The following is a 20,199-nucleotide window of genomic DNA, read 5'->3' on the forward strand; positions in this document are numbered from 1 at the left end:
AGCGGCTGCATTTTATTTCTGCCAGAAACAGGGCTGTTGCATCTGAGACGTCGGGGGGACTCGGGCCTGGCGGGGTTCCGGGCCAAGTGAGAGATGGGGAGATGTTACGGGTGTTAGGAGCCGAGGATCCAGGCTGGGTACCGGGCTGAGGGGCGGGGCGGGCAACAGGGGGGTGGGGCGGGGGGAGGGGAGAGCCCTGCCCCCGGCCCCGCCCCGCACGGCCCCGCCCCGCCCCGCGCTCTAGAGTTTCTGCACCGGCTCTCCCTCGGCACTAGGTCCCGGGACCCTGGCGAGCGGGCGGTGTGTGGCTGGGTTTCCTCTACAAAGTCCGGAGTTGCCCTGCAGCCGGCACCTTCTCTGCTCCCTCTGCTCCCACCGCCCGCAGGCGGCCCCGCAGCGGAGGCCGGAGCCGGGCGCCCTCCTCGCCCCGCGCACCCCGCGGTCCTGCGCTGCAGCGCGGTCCCACCTCCGCCGCTTGTCTGCGGGGCGGGCCGGGGAGACAGGACCGGCGCCCGGCTCTGGGCTCTGGGCACGGCCCGCCGCACCCGGGTGCGGGATGGAGCGCAAGGCGCTGCTGGCCGTCGCGCTGTGGCTCTGCGTGGAGACCCGGGCTGCCTTTGTGGGTAAGGAGCCCGCTCCCCGGGAAGAAGGAGGCGAAGAGGCCGGGTGCGGGTGGGGAGATGGGGATGCGGAGAGGCCCCCCGGGCCAGACCTCCCTGGGATGTCAGAGCTGAAGAGTTGAAAGGGACCGGGCACTTTGGTGTTCTTTCATTTCACCAACGACTGGCCCAAGATTCCCTAGCAAGTTGGTGGTCTCCAGAGCCCGGGTCCTTGCCCAGGACTCTGGTCTCGGACAGGGCCCGCGGCGGGGCCACCGCCAGGCTCTCGGGAGGCGGGGATGGGGGTGGCCGGCAGGAGATGCTCCCCCAGGCGGGCGGGGAAGGCGGTGGAAGGAGGTCCCCGCTCGCACCATCCTTGCTCTGGCGCGGGGAAGGGAGCCTTGGAGGGAGCACCTTGCGCTCAGCTCTGCCTCTGAGAGTCCAGCGGTGGCCGGGGCTGCTCTTCCCTTTGGGCTGGGACTCACACACTCACTGTCTGAGATGGGGTCCGGAGGCTGGAAGGGGGGCGCGGGGGGCATTTCCCCCCTGACTTGGTGCAGGACTCCGTTTTCCTCGCAGAGAGAAGGGAGAAGGGGGGAAATTGGGGCTTGGACTCGGGACTTTGACAGCTTCCCAAAGTGCCTCCAAGGAACAAACCTTCCTATGCAAAACCATTCCACATCTTCCAAAGCGCTTTGGTCCTTGCGGTAAGCGCATGGTCAGAAGCTCACGTTCTGAAAACTTACCCCAGGGGACTTGGTACCTGGATTGAAGCACGCCTCTCCTCGCCACCAAATATTTAGCTCCTTTGAGATTAGGAACACATATACTCTTGATGCAATAAATCCCCTTGCCTTTTTTTTTTCTTTCTTTCTCTCCTCACCCGTTGTCCCTATCTGTTTTCTGTAGCCACCGTTTGCTGATTTCCAGATTTGCGCTCTTTGGAGGGTGAGAAAGGGCACAGCGTGGAGAAAGGGAAGGGGGGAGGATATAGAATAATTCAGGAAAAAAATTCCATATATATATATATATATATATATATATATATATATATGACTCGGGTCTTTTAATAAAAAGATATAAAGTAACAAGATCATCTGTCTACAGTTACTGATTTTTTTTTTTTTTTAATGATTTGGTTCATCCAGCGCCAGTTCCACCATGGATACCCATTTGTCCATGACAAGCCCTCCCTCTCCCCCTTTATGGGGAGAGAATGAAGGTCTAGGACATGTGGTGGTTCTGTGTCTCACAAAGAAGTGAGTTCCTCTTAAGCCTGGGGTGTTTCATGGTGTAGCAGTAGTCAACTGGTAGCCGGGCTGCCCTGACTGTAATGAGGAGGTTGCCCTTTCAGAGTGTGTGACTTGCTTAATTGGATTGGACTATAATTGGTGCCATCGGATTCTAGAGACAGAGGCGCTGTTGTTTTTCCTTCCGGTCTTTGGAAGGGTAACAGTGCACAAATTAATCAATTTTGGTTATGGGATTTTGAACATAGAAGGGCTTTTTATTGAGCAGAAGCATATGTACTTCTTATAGTTATTTCTTTGGAACTGTCTGAAGAGTGGAACTCAAACTTGCCAATGAAAATGAATGGAGCTTAATAGAGAAGAAAATCGAGTGCCGGTCTGCAGATATGAGTTGAAAGTTACCATTATTGATAGCCTGGTTGCATAGCTTTTTGTTGTTGATGATGTGTCCCTGGGAAAGTATAGTGTTGTGTTGGCTTCCCAGGAAAAATACTTTAAAAAGTGTTTTTAACATAGGGAAGTGCATCTAGAGTGCGAGATAACCTGTTGCAATAATTAATGAAGATCTTCAAGAATCTCTCATTTTGGTGGTGGGGTAGGCAGAACTTAGTCTCAGTCTCTCTCTCTCTTTTAAAAAATTTACTATTTTTTAAATATATTTTATTGATTTTGTACAGAGAAGAAGAGAGAAAGATAGAGAATTAGAAACATCGATGAGAGAGAGTCATCGATCTGCTGCCTCTTGCACACCCCCCACTGGGGATATGCCCGCAACCAAGGTACATGCTCTTGACCAGAATCAAACCAGGGACCTCTCAGTCCCCAAGCCGATGCTCTATCCATTGAGCCAAACCGGTCTCGGCAGAACTTAGCCTTTACTACCATTTTTTTTTTCTCTCTCTCATATGCATGCACTTAAATAATGGGTTCCTTCCCATTTGGATCATTGCGTTCATTAATTAAGTTGCTGTTTTCGATATGTTTCTCAACCTAATGTTTATTTATCCAAATAAATTTTTTTCCTTTTCCTTTTCTTAGACAAAGTGGGACTCCATTATTAAAAGGCTTTTCTGTTGCTTTTAAACATGTTGCTTTATTGTTTGTCTTTCATATTGTAAAGTGCTGTGCTAATTAACCGAACGCCCAAAACCAACAGTTGTCCAAGAGGGGCCCATAGACCATGTAGGATGGAGTTACCTGATGTGCTTGTTAAAATGCAGATTTGGCCGAAACCGGTTTGGCTCAGTGGATAGAGCGTCAACCTGCTGACTGAAAGGTCCTGGGTTCTATTCAGGTCAAGGGCATGTACCTTGGTTGTGGGCACATCCCCAGTAGGGGGTGTGCAAGAGGCAGCTGATCGATGATTCTCTCTCATCGATGTTTCTAATTCTCTATCCCTCTCACTCTTTGTAAAAAATCAATAAAATATATTAAAAAAATAAAATGAAATGCAGATTTGTAGGTCCAGGGTCATTCTAACACAACCTAAAGTCCAAGAAGCATTGCCTGAAACACAAGTTGGTACCAGTGCCAATTAGTTTATAAGACTTATTGTTGATATAAATTGATTTTCAGGTTTTTAAAGCTTTTTAAAATTATTTTTTAAGTATGTTACTTGTCAACAAATCTAGTAGTATGTCAGCAACCTATTTTGCACATTTGGGTGAGTGTGTGAGAACATGTGTTGCTCATTTTGCCTGCAGCTATTCACATTGGGATCCATAGATTCAATGCATTGGATATTTGCACTGAATATTTGCTCATACTCTGTTTGCTCATACTCTCTCTTATTTGCTAATACCCCCTTATTTGCCCAACGAGGTCAGTGCCAGTTTAGGCCTAGAGGGTCATTTGTACTTAGTTGATGTGAGTTAACAATCATAGTAAGCTTGGGTGCTTATCAAGCATTCATCTCTTGTTAAGGGGGTGTTTTGAAGATCTGGATATTGGTTAAAACCATAGCATCATGGTTAATTATTGTTGTTGTTTTCTGATGCTCTTTCAAAACCTGATAGCTGTTTGCATTTGGTCGACAGAGAACTCAATTTTCTTGCTGGGGAGTAACCTAACCCAGGGTGAGGGATATATCCTATGGTATTTTTAAGTAAAGTCAGATTGCTTGTGTTCCAAACTCGGTTTCAGGAGGAACTCAGAGCCTTGGTTGTTAAGTTGCGATTCCCCAATTGCAATTCATTAGCATTACACCTTTTCTAGTCCTGTTCTCTGAGGAAAAGTATATTAATAGGTATATCATATTATGCGACATTTTACTCATTTTCTCTCAACTGGTTTTAATGTAGTCTTTCAACTTTGGCAGGTCAGTTATCAGAAAACTGATAAAGGAAAATGAGACAAGGTCATGGATATCCCTACTCCCTTCGGGGTACAGATGAACTATATAGAAATATCTCTAAGTAGTATTTGTTAATCAGCAATTTAGTCAAATGTGTGCATCCTATGTTTTACAAGAAATGTCAGTGGGTCTTTTCCTCAGGGAGTGAGATCATCAGATGAAGGTTCATTGGGTTTCAATGCCCCATATCCTTTTGTAAGACCTTGAAGTTGGCAATGCAGGAAAACAGGAACTCCACCCTAGCTCCATGAATTGCAGAACTGTTGTGTTGGTTTATGACCATCTGCCCATTCTTCCTGTTATGACACAGCTTGTGAACTTTTACTGGGAATGGTGAAAAGTAAATTCACAGTTTAATGAATTGCTGAAGAGGGCTTTTAAAGTTATGGAAGTATGCATTGTTTATGGAAGGTGTTTCCTATTGGGATTGACTCAGTGGCAACTACATTCATTAATTTAATTTGTTTCTAGGTTTGCCTGGTGTTTCTAGTGACCCACCTAGGCTCAGCGTACAAAAAGACATCCTTACAATTATGGCTAATACAACTCTTCAGATTACCTGCAGGTAAGGATTGACTTTAGATATGTAGTTACATATTTCCTGTACTAAATAATTCATTATTGAGCAAAAAATAATTTCCATACAGCATAGTTGTCAGAGATTTATAGTAATTGTTTATAAGTAGTGAGATTTCTAAGAAATGATATAATAATGAAAAGAGTGAGAAAGGTTTTCTCCCAAAAATTCTGCATGATTTTGCTTGCATTCTTTTTTCTATTGCCCTCTGCCAACACATTTCCCACCAATAAACCAGTGTAGAACCAGGCATTATATAGTAGACATTCAATAAATATTGAGTGAATAAATGAAGTTGACGGCATACCCTTAAAGGGATAGGGTGGAAGAAGTTTTGGGCCATATTTATAAACACAGCTTGTGAGTGGCTCTTGGGCATCTGTTTGGCTCTTTTTAAGAACCTTATGCCATAAAATTCTGACGGTATTTGCGATTTAATATACAGCTGTTAATATTACTGAATGCCTGCTCTGCATAGATAACGAACTTCATACTCTGGCTCAATATTCTGGAATGCCTCTCTTCTCGCTAGCTAGCAAGAAGCCGTGCTATTACTGGTTTTTGTTAACTAGGAAGACAGGCCTCTATAACAAGAAGAGGGGCCTTTAATTTTTGCCTTTCAGCCACTCACCCAGGAGGAGAAGGAGAAGACCCTGGGGTTCAGTGTAGTGATTATGCAGATGCTTGTCAAGACCAGTGTGTTTTGGCAGAATGACGGGTAGCAGCAGTGTTGCCCTCTGGGAAGAGTGCTGGAGGTCCACCAACAACCTTGGGCAGCTTGTTGCTATTGTTTATGATTGCCGATTGCCCAGTGTTCAGCACAGTGACACAGATCTATTTTAAACTGCAGAGGGTAAAGGATACCTAGTCCGTTACCAAGGGTAGGTCGCTGATACCTGGGGGGAAAATTACACTAACGGGTGCTGTTTTTCTAGCTTTGCTATTTCCATACACATTTCTCACTAGATTTGCCTCTTACCCTCAGCAACAAAGAATATTTAAAATTCTCAAAAATTTCATACTCCTTTTAAAAACTCCGAATAAACATTTCTTATGTTCTGAGAAAGCTATGAAGTTCCATGAATGTGACTGCAACCTCATGAAATTTCAAGTTCTTTGAAACAAGGATCAGTGTGTAACTGTCTTCTTGACATTGACTCTCCTCCTTGGAACTCTGTGGAAAAATGCTGTGATACAAGTCATCTGTGTTTTTCCCTGCTGCTGTGGCTCAGTGGTTGAGTGTTGACCTATGAGCCAGGAAGGAGGTCACGGTTTGATTCCTGGTCAGGGCACATGCCCGGGTTTTGGACTCCATCTCCTTTAGGGAGTGTGCAGGAGGCAGCTTATCAATGATTCTCTCTCATCATTGATGTTTCTTGCTCCTTCTCCCTCTCCCTTCCTTTCTCTGACATCAATAAAAACATGTTTTTAAAAAAATAATCTAAGTCGTAGTGTACTCCTTACAGGTCCCGTGAGGCTCTTAGACAGTTGATTCCTCCCTAACCTCACTTCTTTATTCTTCTGCTTGCTCACCCTTCTCTGGCTTCTTTGTTATTCCCTTCACACTTCAGATATGTACCTACTCCAAGGCCTTTCCATTTGTGCTCTCCGCCTAGAATACTGTTCCTTCTGATATTCATATAGCCCACTTCATCAACACTCCTCCCTCCAGAAGTCTTCACTCTTTTCTTCGTGTCATCTATTATTTTGTTCATAGTACTTATCACCACTGTGTAAAGAATACATTTTAACTTTTTAAAAATGTCTACTACATTGAGGTTTATTTTCTTTTTTATTGCCTGTATCCTCCAACAAGACTGAGATTCCATAATTGCATTGATTTTTGTCTGATTTTTTCACGGCTGTATCTCCAGTTGATCGCATAGCACACACACGATAAATATTTATTGAATGAATGAATGTGTAAATTAATTTCTAAAAAACCAGGAATCCTTATAAGTGATTTCTGAAGCTGAGTCCATGGCTTTTTGTCATTTGTTGAAATAACCTGTCTTTGTCGGTAGAAGTCCGTGTGACTCTGTTGAGAAGCCTATGCAAGTTTGAGAACCGAAACTTCTATTGGTTTGTCTTTATTTAGAAACAGCTTCATCATGTGGCGGTTCATATTAATACTTTCCTGGAATTAATTTTTCAGGGGACAGAGGGACTTGGACTGGCTCTGGCCCAACAATCAGAGCAGCTCTGAGAAAAGAGTGGAGGTGACTGACTGCAGTGATGGCTTTTTCTGTAAGATGCTCACAATCTCCAAAGTGATCGGAAATGACACTGGAGACTACAAGTGCTTCTACCAGGACACTGGTGTGGCCTCGAGTGTTTATGTCTACGTTCAAGGTAAGTGGTTAAAAGGAATTCATTTCCCACGTTCATTTGCCAGCTATAAAACACAATAGGCACAGCAAAGAATCAGAGTACAACAAAAGGCTCGCCCTAAAGGCTCCCGGCCAACAGGAATATACAAAATTCTTCCCTCCCAAGGCTTCCTCTGAGCACAGGACTCATTGATTTGTTCTGGAGCTTGGGCTCTGTTACATCTCTTTTCGCCAATTAGTTTCGTTCTGATCTTTGTTTCTAAGGGAAATCTGTGTTCACAATTGGCTATGGGGATTTATACAAAGCCTTCTGATGTTTGAGGAAAACACACACCCAGAAATACTTGAAAAGGAAGATTCAGTGTGAATTATGGAATGGTTTCTGTGGAGAGATAGGTTATCTACCGCAGTAAGAGATTTCCCCAAGAATGCACAGGGAAACAGCCAAAGAATCTGGCGCTCTTTTGTTCATAGGAACTTTTCCCTCTTAAACTTTATTGTGAATTACTCTCATACTTTGGTGCAAACAGAGATGCCGCCTAAAAGGGCCTTTGAGGACAGTGTTTCTCTCCTTTGTGGTGGATGATATGCTACATCATTCTAGATTGACACCACTGAGGCCAATTAACACCCATGCAGGCTAAAATACAATGTTACATGTATCCAGTATTTATAATATGAATTCTTTCTTTGTATTTCAAAATGCTTCTACTACCTGAATTGCCCTGTGAAAACCTGAGTTAACTAATGAGATACTTATCATATAATTTGGAAGAATGTAAATATTGTATAATATTTTGCTTGGATGTACTAATTTTTTTTTTCAGTGTAGATGACTTTTGTAGACATTTTATTTATACTCTTGTATATCCCTTAAATTCCAGAGGATTTGAGGTAGATGGCTTCGACCTTTTTTTCCAGAAGTATCTTTTATAGCACAAGAATTTTGTCAGCTTGAAAAACATATTTGGAATATATCCACTTGCCTTTTGATAAAGTAGTTTAGTCAGTGCAATGGAAAAGTGGAGAACATATCAAAATAACACGTCGCTCCTGGATTGTATGGTATTTGAGTATTATTTTTTTGTCCAGGTTAAGCACGACCCAAGGTAGAATTCTGTGCCTCCTCTCTGCAGAATGTGAAAGAGACAAAGCTCAGATCTCTGAGAATTTCTGGCTCCTTTTGATCCGGCAGTCTTGGGAGACCAGGCTTTCTCAGAAGATTGCGAGGATTTCCTGCTTTCAGCCTGTCTGGAAATAGACTACAAGATGAACCTCTCCCATAATATCTCCTTATTTCCTTCTCCCTGGAGTCAGGAAACCTGGAGACATGTGAAAACTCATTTCATGAGTTTCAGTAAATATTTTATTTTGAGAGGATGGGTGGTTGTTTGGGTTTCTTTTGTTTATTTCCTTTTTCATGGGATACTGAAATAGAATTGATTTACCGAATAGCTTTAGTCTTACGTCAAGGGGTTAATTTAGTTTCCAAAGGCTTCTGTAAGCAAGCTCTATAACAATTCCTACCATATGAACAGTGGTAGGCAATGTTAAGAAGTAGCAAGTCCCAGCACTGTTTATTTGTATATTGCTCATCTTTTGTATACCATCAAATTTGGCTTCCTGTTGAAGAGGTAAGCTGTTCAAGAATGTGGTCATGAAACTTAACAATGGGAAAGAAAATACCGGACAGCCCTTTAATGTCCCCACTGGTCTCCACCTTGCTTCCCTAGTCTTCTGACCCCATTCCCTCCAGCAATGGATGGAGCCAGGAAGTGGGCCCTGGCTTGGCAAGATAATGGCTATGGCATGTGGTGGGCTGGATTGGCTGGCTTTCTGTGCTTTCCAGCTGGGAAGGAAATCAGATTTCTGCTGTTGAGAGAATTAGTTGCCTTTGTCCCCTTTGGTTTAATGAACTCTTCCTTCCCTTGGACCAACCATTTTGAAGAGCTCTGAGCATGCTAAGTCAGGTGCGTGGGGCATGGCAACTAGAACGATTATCTTTGTGAGGCTTCAGGCATGACTTCACTCCACATTAACTCTATCTCTGGGGAATGGAGGAGTTTCCCACCAGCGTATGAACATTGTAGGAACGATGTTCGAACGGCATTAAAATATCTCCAGTTTTCTTCTCACTCTTTGCCATGGTGGCTTTTCAAGTTTTTGTCATTGAAGATATTAATGACCTCAGAATATTAAACTAGACACAATAACTATTAAACTTAATTTTATAAGGAATCTCACACTGAGTCTTCACAAGTTTAAAATACCCATATAAAACCATTCAAAAATGGTTAGTTATTTCTTGCTTATTTTAAAGTTCTTTTGGGGCCTTTGCATTATTAATTTATTTTCATGGCATTTACATTATTCACCTAAAGAAAGAATGCATGAATTTTTTTTATCATCAATAAAAGTTTAAATTTACTTTAAATTTTATATATGAAAAATGTAATGTATATGAAAAATGGATATGTGTATATGAAAATGCATATGAAAATAAAGTATACTCATTCCTTTTGAAAAAAAAAATATAATGGTCATTCTATTTAAATGTGGAACCTGTAAAATATATTATACTTATTGATGATCCTTGTGAAAGGAATCAATTCCATTCTGTGATTTTTCTTTCAGATTTTTCACACAAAATCTATCTCTCTCTCTCTCTCTCTCTCTCTCTCTCTCTCTCTTTCTCACACACACACACACACACACACACACACACACACACACTCTTCTTGCAGGATACCCTTCGAGCCAGATATGTACCAGCAGATTGACCTGTGGATTCCTTTCTCTAGTGTGAAATGTCAATTCCAACCTTTCACTTCTCAGAACCTGAAAGATAACCAACTTTTCCAGTAAATTCCACTAAGTAAACAGAATGAAATTTTCTTTTAGATTACAGGTCTCCATTTATTGCTTCTGTTAGCGACCAGCATGGAGTTGTGTACATCCTGGAGAACAAAAACAAAAGTGTGGTGATTCCATGTCTTGGGTCCGTTTCAGACCTCAATGTGTCACTTTGTGCAGTAAGTTACATCTTCAGTCTTCTCTTCTGCTGTCTTAATTTTAAACTACTAAGATGGGTAGCTTGTTTATAATATAACATCAAGAATGATATTTAAAGATCTTATAGGAAGAGTCAAAATGACAATAAAGAAAACCAATTTGTATCCTTAAAATGTCAATTTTTTAGTCATCATTTTATATGATTTTGCTTTTGGATAGCACTTGATTAAATATTTGATATTTCTGTTTCTACCCAGAGATATCCAGAAAAGAGGTTTTTTCCTGATGGTAACAGAATTTCCTGGGACAGCAAGAAAGGCTTTACTATTCCCAGCTACATGATCTTCTATGCAGGCATGGTCTTCTGTGAAGCAAAAATTAATGATGAAACTTACCAGTCTATTATGTACATAGTTGTGATTGTAGGTAAGAGAACAGTTCCTTTCAATATCATTATTATCACACACAAAGATTGGCTTCCCGTATTAGGATCTTGGAGATTTAGGTATAGAGTGAAAGACAGGGATTTGAAAAATATATTAACCCAAGATACAGCATTGGGCAACTCATTATATCTACTCTTAAAAAAAAAATCAAATAAACCCATGTGCAATCAAGGTTTTCTCTTTTCTTGCCAAGACCAAGGATGAAAAAGAATACTATTAACTGAAGCATATTTTATGGAAAATTTAATGTTCAGAGCATTGCTTGGCATCGATTGTTTTAATTATACCTATTTTATGGAAAGTTCAGCAATTTACTAAAGCTGGCCCCATTGGCTATTGACTACTCAGAGATTTTACTACTTTTCTCTCCACTGGGCTCCAACATCTTTGAGGTCCCCGAGGGTTTGCTTTGTAAATCTCTACAGGCCATTTGTCTGAGAGCTTCCCCAAATTGGTGAAACCCTCAGGGAAAGATGATGTGACCCATGTTAATGTTGCATCATTTGGGGGAAAGCTTGTGCCAACTCATAGATTTGTTTTCCCTCTCACCCTCTGTTTTTTCAATTTACTTGCTGCAGGGTCAAAGATTTATGATGTCGTTCTGAGCCCCGCTCACAAAGTGGAGCTGTCTGTTGGAGAGAAGCTTGTTTTAAATTGTACGGCAAGGACTGAACTAAATGTGGGGATTGACTTCAACTGGGAATACCCTTCTTTGAAGGTAACACTAACCATTTAAAGCCAGCTCTCTAAATACTTTGCTAATCAGCCCCAATAGAGTTTGCTTGAGAGAGATAGGGTCCTCGCTAGCCAGATAAAATGTAAATATCTTCACACACACACACACACACACACACACACACACACACACACTTTAAGGGAATTGCAGAACAGACAACATTAGTGGAAAAGAAGATGCAATGCCAAGAATTCTCTGTCCTACTCTAAAGCTACAACCAGGCTCTGAAGATTAGTTTTCTCTGAGTGATTCCATCTTCACAGGTTGTTTTATTTCTCTGTTCTGAAAGTCTTTGATCTATTTTCCCTTTAAGAGAATTTCTCTTTTCAAGAGGTGGCATGAGACACACTTCTCCTGAAACAGTGATCCCATTTGCCAGTTCCTGCAATTCATACTCATCTCATTCCCATTATGCAACCTTTTAAAAATCCTATTTCACTTGGTTTCATTTATTTCTCCTGAAACCAAATATATTTGTTGTCTACATATGTTAAAAGCTCGGAAATCTCTATTATCAACATTAAGTAGTATTCACCAAGAGCTAAGACTTGTTCTGGGTATCTAGGATCTCCTGGGTTCTATTATCCTGGACTTTGTAAACTGTTTTTCAGCATCAGCATAAGAAACTTGTCAACCGGGGGGACCCAAACACCCAGTCTGGGATTGACATGAAGAAATTCTTGAGCATCTTGACTATCGATAGTGTAACCCGGAGTGACCAAGGGTGGTACACCTGCGAGGCTTCCAGTGGGCTGATGACCAAGAGGAACAGCACATTCGTCAGGGTCCATGGTAAGCTGAGATCTCCTTTGGAATTATGCTGTGCTTTGGAATGTGACATCATTTAAATAGATTCAGTTCAGCCATGAACCCTATTTTGATCATTCAGAAGAGATCAAAATAGAGGCCTGATGCACAAAATTCGTGCAAGAGTAGTCCTTCCTTCCCCTGGCTGCTGGCACCGGCTTCCCTCTGGCACTCAGCACCTGGGCTTCCCTCGCAGCCCCAGCTTTGTTGGTCTAATTAGCATATGACGCTTTTATTATTATAGATTTCTGAACTCTTGCTAAGGAGGCCACATGACCTAGAGGCCCAAGAGCATAGCTTGGATTCAAAATCCCAACTTTAATGATGAGATGAGCCAATAGATCATTAAAGCTCACTAAATAGTACTTGTTGTAGGTATTGGTGGTGCTATTATTACTATAACATGCAGAATGTTTTTATCTAAGATAGTTCTTAGATTTTTGTTTTATTGCAAGGCTGAGAGTCCCACTTGAGTAAGCATGGGCTTTGCAGTTGGAAAAAATCTGGATCGAATTACTTTCTGTGGGGCTTTGAGCAAATAACTTAATTTCTCTTTCACTCACATAAATGCCTCAGTTTAGATGATAATTTATGTGGCACCCAAATTATGAGCCTTGGTAAGGATTTGGGGTTTTATAATATGGGAATGCATAGCAGGGTTTTAAGCAGGGAGAAAGACATGTTCTGGCTTATGTTTTTATAGGATTATTATCTTTTTTTTTTTTTTTTCATGGAATACTTTAAGGAAGCAAGGGTAGAAGTAGGGAGACCAGTTAGGAGGCTAATCACAAAAATCCAGTAACAGATTGTGAGTGGCTTAAACAAAAGTGGCAGAGGTAGAAGTAGTGAGAAGTGATCTGATTTTGGGTATATTTTTGAAGTTAGAGCCAACAGGATCTGCCTATTAATTCTTTGGCTATGGGGGCACAAGAGAAAAAGAATGAAAGCTGACCTTAAAGTTTTTATCATGAACAACTGAGTGAATGGTGATTTTTACTTCCTGAAATAGGGAACATTGACAGAGAAGTAATATTAGGAGAAACAGGATTGGGTGTGTTCATTTGAAGATGCTCATTAAACATCCAAAAGGAGATCTCCTATCTAATAAAAGAGTAATATGCAAATTGACTGTCACTCCAACACACAAGATGGCTGTCCCAATGTGGTCAAAATGGACGCCCCCATGTGGACACCAAATGGCTGCCACAAAATGGCCAGCAGGGAAGGGAAGTTGGGGGGATCAGGCCTGCAAGGGCTGACAGTTGGGAACAACCAGGCCTGCAGGGGAAGGAAGTTGGGAGGGACCAGACCTGCAGGGGAGGGCAGTTGGGAGGGATAGGCCTGCAGGGGAGGGCAGTTGGGGTGGACCAGGCCTGCAGAGGAGGGCAGTTGGGAGAGACCAGGCCTGCAGGGGAGGACAGTTGGGGGAAGGGCATTAAGGGGGGGACCAGACCTGTAGGGGAGGGCAGTTGGGGGGAACCAGGCCTGTAGGGAAGGGCAGTTGGGGGGAACCAGGCCTATAGGGGAGAGCAGTTGGAGGCAACCAGGCCTGCAGGGGATGACAGTTAGGGGTGACCAGGCTGGCAGGCAGAAGCAGTTAGGGGCAATCAAGCAGGAAGGCAGGTGAGCTGTTGGAAGCCAGCAGTCCTGAATTGTGAGAGGGATGTCTGACTGCTCATTTTTATAGGATTATTATCTTTTTTAAGAGCAGTTGGACATCCCTCGAGGGGTCTCATATTAGAGAGGGTGCAGGCTGGGCTGATGGACATCTCCCTCCCCCCCTTGCACAAATTTCCTGCTCTGGGCCTCTAGTATACTAGATGTATAAACCTGGAACCCAGAAGAGTCAGGGCAAGAGACAAACATTTAGGAGGATGTAAATGGCACTTTATGCCAGAGACTAAAGGAAGGTATTGATAAAGAGAAGAGGTCTGAGGACTGAGTCCTGGGGCATGGGGTGGGGTATGTATACAGTGTGATGGGCATAGAGAAGAAGGAACACTCAAGTGTTTGGGGAACTTAGAGAAAGCTTCAGAGGAAACATTGCTTGAATTGAGACTTGAGCAATTGGTAGGCTTGCGGAGTACATTTGGGGAGAGAAAATCATAGGCAGAACTTGGAAGTGTGGGCGGGGCTGGGATGTGACTACAGCGGGATAGTATGGGCGGTCTCTGAACTTAGACGCCCAAGGCCTTTAACTCTTCATTTGAAATGAAACAATAAACCAAACAACCTCTTACAATAAGTTGACATTTGTGAGAATAATTCTCTTTCTTTCAGAAAAACCTTTTGTCGCTTTTGGTAGTGGCATGGAGTCTCTGGTGGAAGTCACGGTGGGAGACCGGGTCCGAATCCCTGTGAAGTACCTTGGTTACCCTCCGCCAGAAATAAAATGGTAACGCTTGGAAATGAACACAAAGCATTGTTCCATGTGAAAGTAAATCCGAGATTGTATAATCCTGTTTATCCCCCCCTCCCCCGAAAATAGGTTTAAAAATGGAAGACCCATTGAGTCCAATCACACAATTAAAGTGGGGCATGTATTGACGATTATGGAAGTGAGTGAAAAGGACACAGGAAATTACACGGTTATCCTTACCAATCCCATTTCAAAGGAGAAACAGAGCCACATGGTGTCTCTGGTTGTGAATGGTGAGTCCGTCCAGCTTTCCTTTTCCGCCCAGAATTTATTATGAAGTGTACGGTTAGGTTTTCCTATTCCTTTGTCACCTGATGCTTCACGCACATCATGAGTGGGCTTCTCTGTATAAAAATAGTACAGAGCAGTATACTGCATTGAAATGAGGTATAGGAGAGTGCGCTCTGGACATGTTTGCAAATGAACGGCGTGGTGGTCAGATGTAAGGCACAAGTAGATGGTATCCTCAATGGCTAAAGGCTGAAAATGCCTGCGGGGACAGTTGACAGACCTAAGCTGCATCACTTTTGCACCTGTCGCATGGAACTGTGCACCTGACATTGCCAACGTGTAAGACTCTTCCTGAGTTTTGTGGGAAGCATTCAGTTTGACATTGAAGTTGATGTTCCGGTGATGCCTGGTGGGAGCTTTTCAAAATCTTTAAAAACAAGAGTCCAGGATCTGACTCTGAGGCTAGAAAGGGAAGATATAAAGTGTTTTATTTAAGGATGATTTGAACTTTGTTTTTACAAACTGAAATATGTAAACAAATGCTCTGTGTGGGGGAGAAAGGGGTGTCATGGCCAAGTAAGGGTAGGAGATGCTAAGCTGATATAAAACTTTATTGCAGGACTTCTCAGGGCCTTTAATATGCAAATATATATTGCCATTCTCCGAGGGGGGGAACTTAGAATCTTCGTTCTCCCTACTGGCGGGCATGTTAACACTTCAGGATCTTCTCCCATGGCATTAAGGTGCTTCCCCATATATCCTGACAGCTCCCCGTGTGTCTGTTGAGGTTGGCTCTATTTCTTTGCAGGGACGTCAGCTTCAGGGAGGTTACAGTTCCCAGAAAGTTCCTTAGAAGCTACACGGGAGTAGGAGATTGGGGAGTGGAGAGAAGTTGGAAAGCTGATACGTAAGAGAGAAGGAAATAAATAAGAAAAAAAAAAAGATATAAAAATGGACAGCGGATAATCCCGTCTCATTAATTCATGAAGTCGCTTAACATACGACTTGCTCTAGCATTTACCCTCTTATATAAACTCAATATGAAAAAGAAGTATTATTATTATTATTATTGGTAACAGGAGTAGTAGTAGCACTATCACTAGAATTCATGTCTCCTGTGTCCAAATCTAGATATTCTTTGAAAAACAAAATGGGGGCAAAATCACTTGCTTTGAAAAAATGTATACCTTTGTTGCCGAAAGCGTGGACTTCTCATACCCTAATGCAGTGTTTTTCAACCTTTTTTGGGCAAAGGCACACTTGTTTCATGAAAAAAATCACGAGGCACACCACCATTAGAAAATGTTAAAAAATTTAACTCTGTGCCTATATTGACTATATATAAAGTAATTCTCTTGAATAGGAATCAAATAAACACAAAGAAAGTATTTTATAATTACTTTATTATGAAATATTAAGTAAACAAAATAGTGAAAAATTATAAAATTCTTGTCTGCACCTACGGCACACCAGGCGTTGAAAAACGCTGCCCTAATGCCCATTGAGAATTCAAAAGTGGTTTTTCTTATCTCCAGTCCCACCCCAGATTGGTGAGAAATCTTTGATCTCCCCGATGGACTCTTACAAATATGGCACCACCCAAACGCTGACTTGCACCGTCTACGCAGTTCCTCCCCCGAGTCACATCCTCTGGTACTGGCAGCTGGAGAAGGAGTGCATCTTCAACCCCAGGTGGGTAGAGCCACGCCCTCTTTCTTCCCGCCCTCTGGCATTTCTTATAGCCCAGCTCCCACAGACTCCAGCCCAAGGCTGTCTCTAATAAGAAAGCCGTCCCTCTGGTGGTGCTCTTAGTCTCCATCCATCTTCCTCCGTCTTGGGTTTTAGCAGTCTTGCTGTGGTAGCCTGCCTTGGGATTAGCTAGCTGTTTCTCCACAGGTCAGCCCTGCTGGACAACTCTCCAGAGGCAGGCTCTTGGCTCCCTTTGCTAATTGCCAGTCTTTGGTTTTTCTCCTTATTCCAATTAACCGGTGAATACCACGTCTCTCCTTATCTGGGAGAAGGTTCATCTCAAGGAAGTGCTGCTGGAGTCAGGGAGCATGAGACCTCGCTGCAGTCAGCCCCAGAGGCTCGGGCCCAGCTTATCAGGTTCTAACACAAGTCCAGACATCCTTAGGAAAAAAAAAAAACAACACAAAAAACCCCCACCACAACAGCCACCTACACCCCCCTCAGCAGTTCACTTCCTGTTGTTGTTTTTGAGATGGCCACTACTAGATTCTGCCTCAGATGCTGACCATTTCCTACACAAAGGCCACAGTCCCACAGAGATTACTCTGAGAAGCCCAGTGGTTTCTTAGTTTCCTTTGAACTAAATTAACTTGAATTGTCTTGTCGATCCAATTTATGAATGGAGGTTTGTTCCCAGAATAGCTGCTTCCCTCCTGTATCCTGAATGGATTTACCTGGAACCTCTTCCCTCATGGCTGAGGCCTATTTTTAATCGGCACCAAGCCTTGTAACCAGGCAGGCTACATTGGAAGTTATTTCTAAGAACATAATAACCCAAGTCTGACTCCTTTCCTTACTATTGATGTGCATTAAAGAAAAATTTTATCATTATATGATCTGCTATCTCTCTTACAGTCAAGCTGCCTTAATGACTAATCCATACACCTGTAAAGAGTGGAGAAACGTGGAGGATTTCCAGGGAGGAAATAAAATTGAAGTAAACAAAAACCAGTTTGCCCAAATTGAAGGAAAAAACAAGGTGAGTTTGACGTTCTTTAATTTGCAAATCCCTACCCCCTCCCTCTCCCTCCCTCCCTCTCTTTTATGGAAGGCTGGCATGGAAGTAGGGTATAATAATATGTGAGGATATTGGAGAATTATAATCAAATAAATCAAATGATAAAACACTAGCATATTAAATCAGTTTGGAAACACCATTGGCTTTTAGAAGCACTACTGACTTATTCATAGCTTAGAGTAAGATAAAACACAAATGCCATTAAATCTAAGCATCTGTTATAAGGTGATTCTGGTTTTACAAGTATGAAAATGAGAAAATATGTATATTAAAGCACAAGATTCCCAATGCCCATTTTGTGCACGGTGTGAGCTAAGCTTGCATGCATTTGTGAGTGGTCAGTGTAGTAGAACGAATGCAGTAGGCAGGTTTCAGTGGTTATGGGGTGGCTTCATTTTTTAGTTTGAATACATGTGCATAAACAGAGCCTCCATTGTTTATGGCCTGGGATTTGTTTTTTTCACAGACTGTAAGTACCCTTGTCATCCAGTCGGCAAATGTGTCAGCTTTGTACAAATGTGAAGCGGTCAACAAAGCTGGCAAAGGAGAGAGGGTCATCTCCTTTCACGTGACCAGTAAGTGCTGCTCTCCAAGGGGTGGGCTGGATCTCTGGCCGAGTGGGTGCTAAGCTGTCCCTTATTCTGTAGCGCTTGCTATTCCTGGGAGTGGCATGGTGTTTAGGAAGAGGACTTGGACTGATAATTGATGCTTTGGTTTATAAATGGAAACTGCTCAGGTGCTCCTGGGCTCCTGTGAAGTAGGTATATCCAACGTCACTGGAGAGATTATGGTTTCACACAGGCTCATAATCACAAGTCCTGCAATGAATTTATGTCTCCATCATCAGAGTCTAGCACAGTGCTCAGCTTATTGAGGTTCAGCCAATGCTAGTGGGGTTGCTGCTGACATGTTGACAGGTTGGGTTTTCTGGAGGCCATTGTAATGACATAGGAACAGTGGCCTCTACATGCTGCTGATTTTGTCTCTTCATCTTAGTTTTATGGCCAAGCTGTAGCTGGCATTTGATAAATATTTGTAGAAAGGTATTTACATTTCCAAATAACATATTTCTATAAAATAATATTATTTTGGACCTGAATGGTCCATTTTGGCTGTCTCCTTATATTATCTTGTGTGGCATTGCTAGAGCTTCACTTCTCTTGATAGCAAGTCTGAAGGCAACAGGAATTGCGTAAGGGGACTCCCAGTTGAATCATTATCTTCTAACCACGGGTTTTACATTTCAGAGGGTCCTGTAATCACTCTGCAGCCTGATACCCAGCCAACCGAGCAGGAGAGCGTGTCTCTGTGGTGCAGCGCAGACAGAGGCACATTTGAGAACCTCACCTGGTACAAACTTGGCCCGCAGGCCCTGCCCACACCTGTTTGCAAGCACTTGGACGCCCTTTGGAAAATGAATGCCACCATGTTCTCTAATAGCACAAATGACATTTTGATCATGGAGTTCCAGAATGCATCCTTGCAGGACCAAGGAGACTACGTCTGCTTTGCTCAGGACAGGAAGACCAAGAAAAGGCATTGTGTGGTCAGGCAGCTCACAATCCTAGGTAGGGAGGCACCTCTGATCTTCTGGAGACCGTTGAAATACCTTAAATGTAGTGATTTGAGAAGCTGAGTGAAGACTCCTGTCCTCTAGGAACTTATAAAGCCAACTGGTGCATTCTTGCCTTAATTAACTGAAAGTTTTTGAGGCCAAAAGAACTAATAATAGTGAAGTGATGAATTAAAAGGGGAAAATAGCTTGGTTCTTTTCAACCCAAAAGGCAGAATAACTCACTAGTATCTGCAAAGGATTAGCCTGAACCAGGGAAACTTCTGCCATATTCTTGGGCACTCATTTATTTAGGTAGGCACAGATTTATGAAATCTCTAGTATGAGCTAAGAGGGTGCCAGAAGTTCACAGTGATGAACAGGTGGACAGGATGAGAACACAGACAACCACCAGGTAGTCATATACAGTGAGGGCTCTGTCTGTGAGGACAGGAATTGTTTTCTGTTTTACTCCTCACTATGCTGTAATCATTGCACATTGTGGCACATGCTAGGCTCTCAGTAAGATATCTGCTACATAAACAGATCTCTGAGAGCCTGTGAGAGTGGTGCTGCACTCAATGCCTATACATCTGTGTCATCCTTGTGGTTGTGAGTAGTTCAAGGTCTGATATTTTGGTGAGCAGATAGCTTTGTGAATTCTCCATGAAGCTACTCTCTAAATCTCATCTCACCTTAGGCCTTGCACAAAATCTGTGCAGCCATGGCTCGGTCTCTGGGGAGATCAGGCAAACTTGGTGAGTTTCTTTTCATGTCATCTCCCTCCATTTTCTCCTCCCCTTAGTGTCCCTTCCCAGATTCTAAGATGCATGTGTTCTGGTTTTTGTTGTTGTGTGTTTTTAATTGTTAGAAAGAGCAACAACTTCCCATGTAAACTAATCTATACCAAGTTTTAGAGGAATAATATCTTCAGAGGCCTTGGCATATTTTAAGAGGTATCTTTACACAGACATTAGGAGGTGTTTCGCTAGTGTTAAGTCTGAGGTGTCAAAAAAGAGATGTTGTTTTTTTGTTTTTGTTTTTGTTTTTTTGATGAAATCATCCCAGGGCTCTTCAAAACACACCACACACCATATTTTCTGTTCACCTTGGTAATTGG

General features: G+C 42.6%; 1 protein-coding gene across 1 annotated transcript in view; it reads left to right on the forward strand.

The window, feature by feature from the left end:
• The first annotated feature begins 276 nt into the window (after positions 1-276).
• KDR (kinase insert domain receptor) overlaps positions 277-20,199 on the forward strand; it is a 45,462-nt gene continuing 25,539 nt past the window's right edge. The window contains exons 1-13 of the mRNA XM_084899783.1: positions 277-623; positions 4,674-4,767; positions 6,935-7,131; positions 10,011-10,141; positions 10,379-10,547; positions 11,146-11,285; positions 11,915-12,095; positions 14,391-14,505; positions 14,599-14,762; positions 16,296-16,452; positions 17,365-17,488; positions 17,994-18,102; positions 18,775-19,095. Coding sequence (XP_084755909.1) covers positions 557-623; positions 4,674-4,767; positions 6,935-7,131; positions 10,011-10,141; positions 10,379-10,547; positions 11,146-11,285; positions 11,915-12,095; positions 14,391-14,505; positions 14,599-14,762; positions 16,296-16,452; positions 17,365-17,488; positions 17,994-18,102; positions 18,775-19,095 — 1,969 coding nt within the window. The 5' untranslated portion in view covers positions 277-556. The remainder of the gene's footprint in view (positions 624-4,673; positions 4,768-6,934; positions 7,132-10,010; positions 10,142-10,378; positions 10,548-11,145; positions 11,286-11,914; positions 12,096-14,390; positions 14,506-14,598; positions 14,763-16,295; positions 16,453-17,364; positions 17,489-17,993; positions 18,103-18,774; positions 19,096-20,199) is intronic.

Source organism: Pipistrellus hanaki (assembly GCF_964339955.1).
Source record: "Pipistrellus hanaki genome assembly, chromosome: 1".
Taxonomy (NCBI): Eukaryota; Metazoa; Chordata; class Mammalia; order Chiroptera; family Vespertilionidae; genus Pipistrellus; species Pipistrellus hanaki.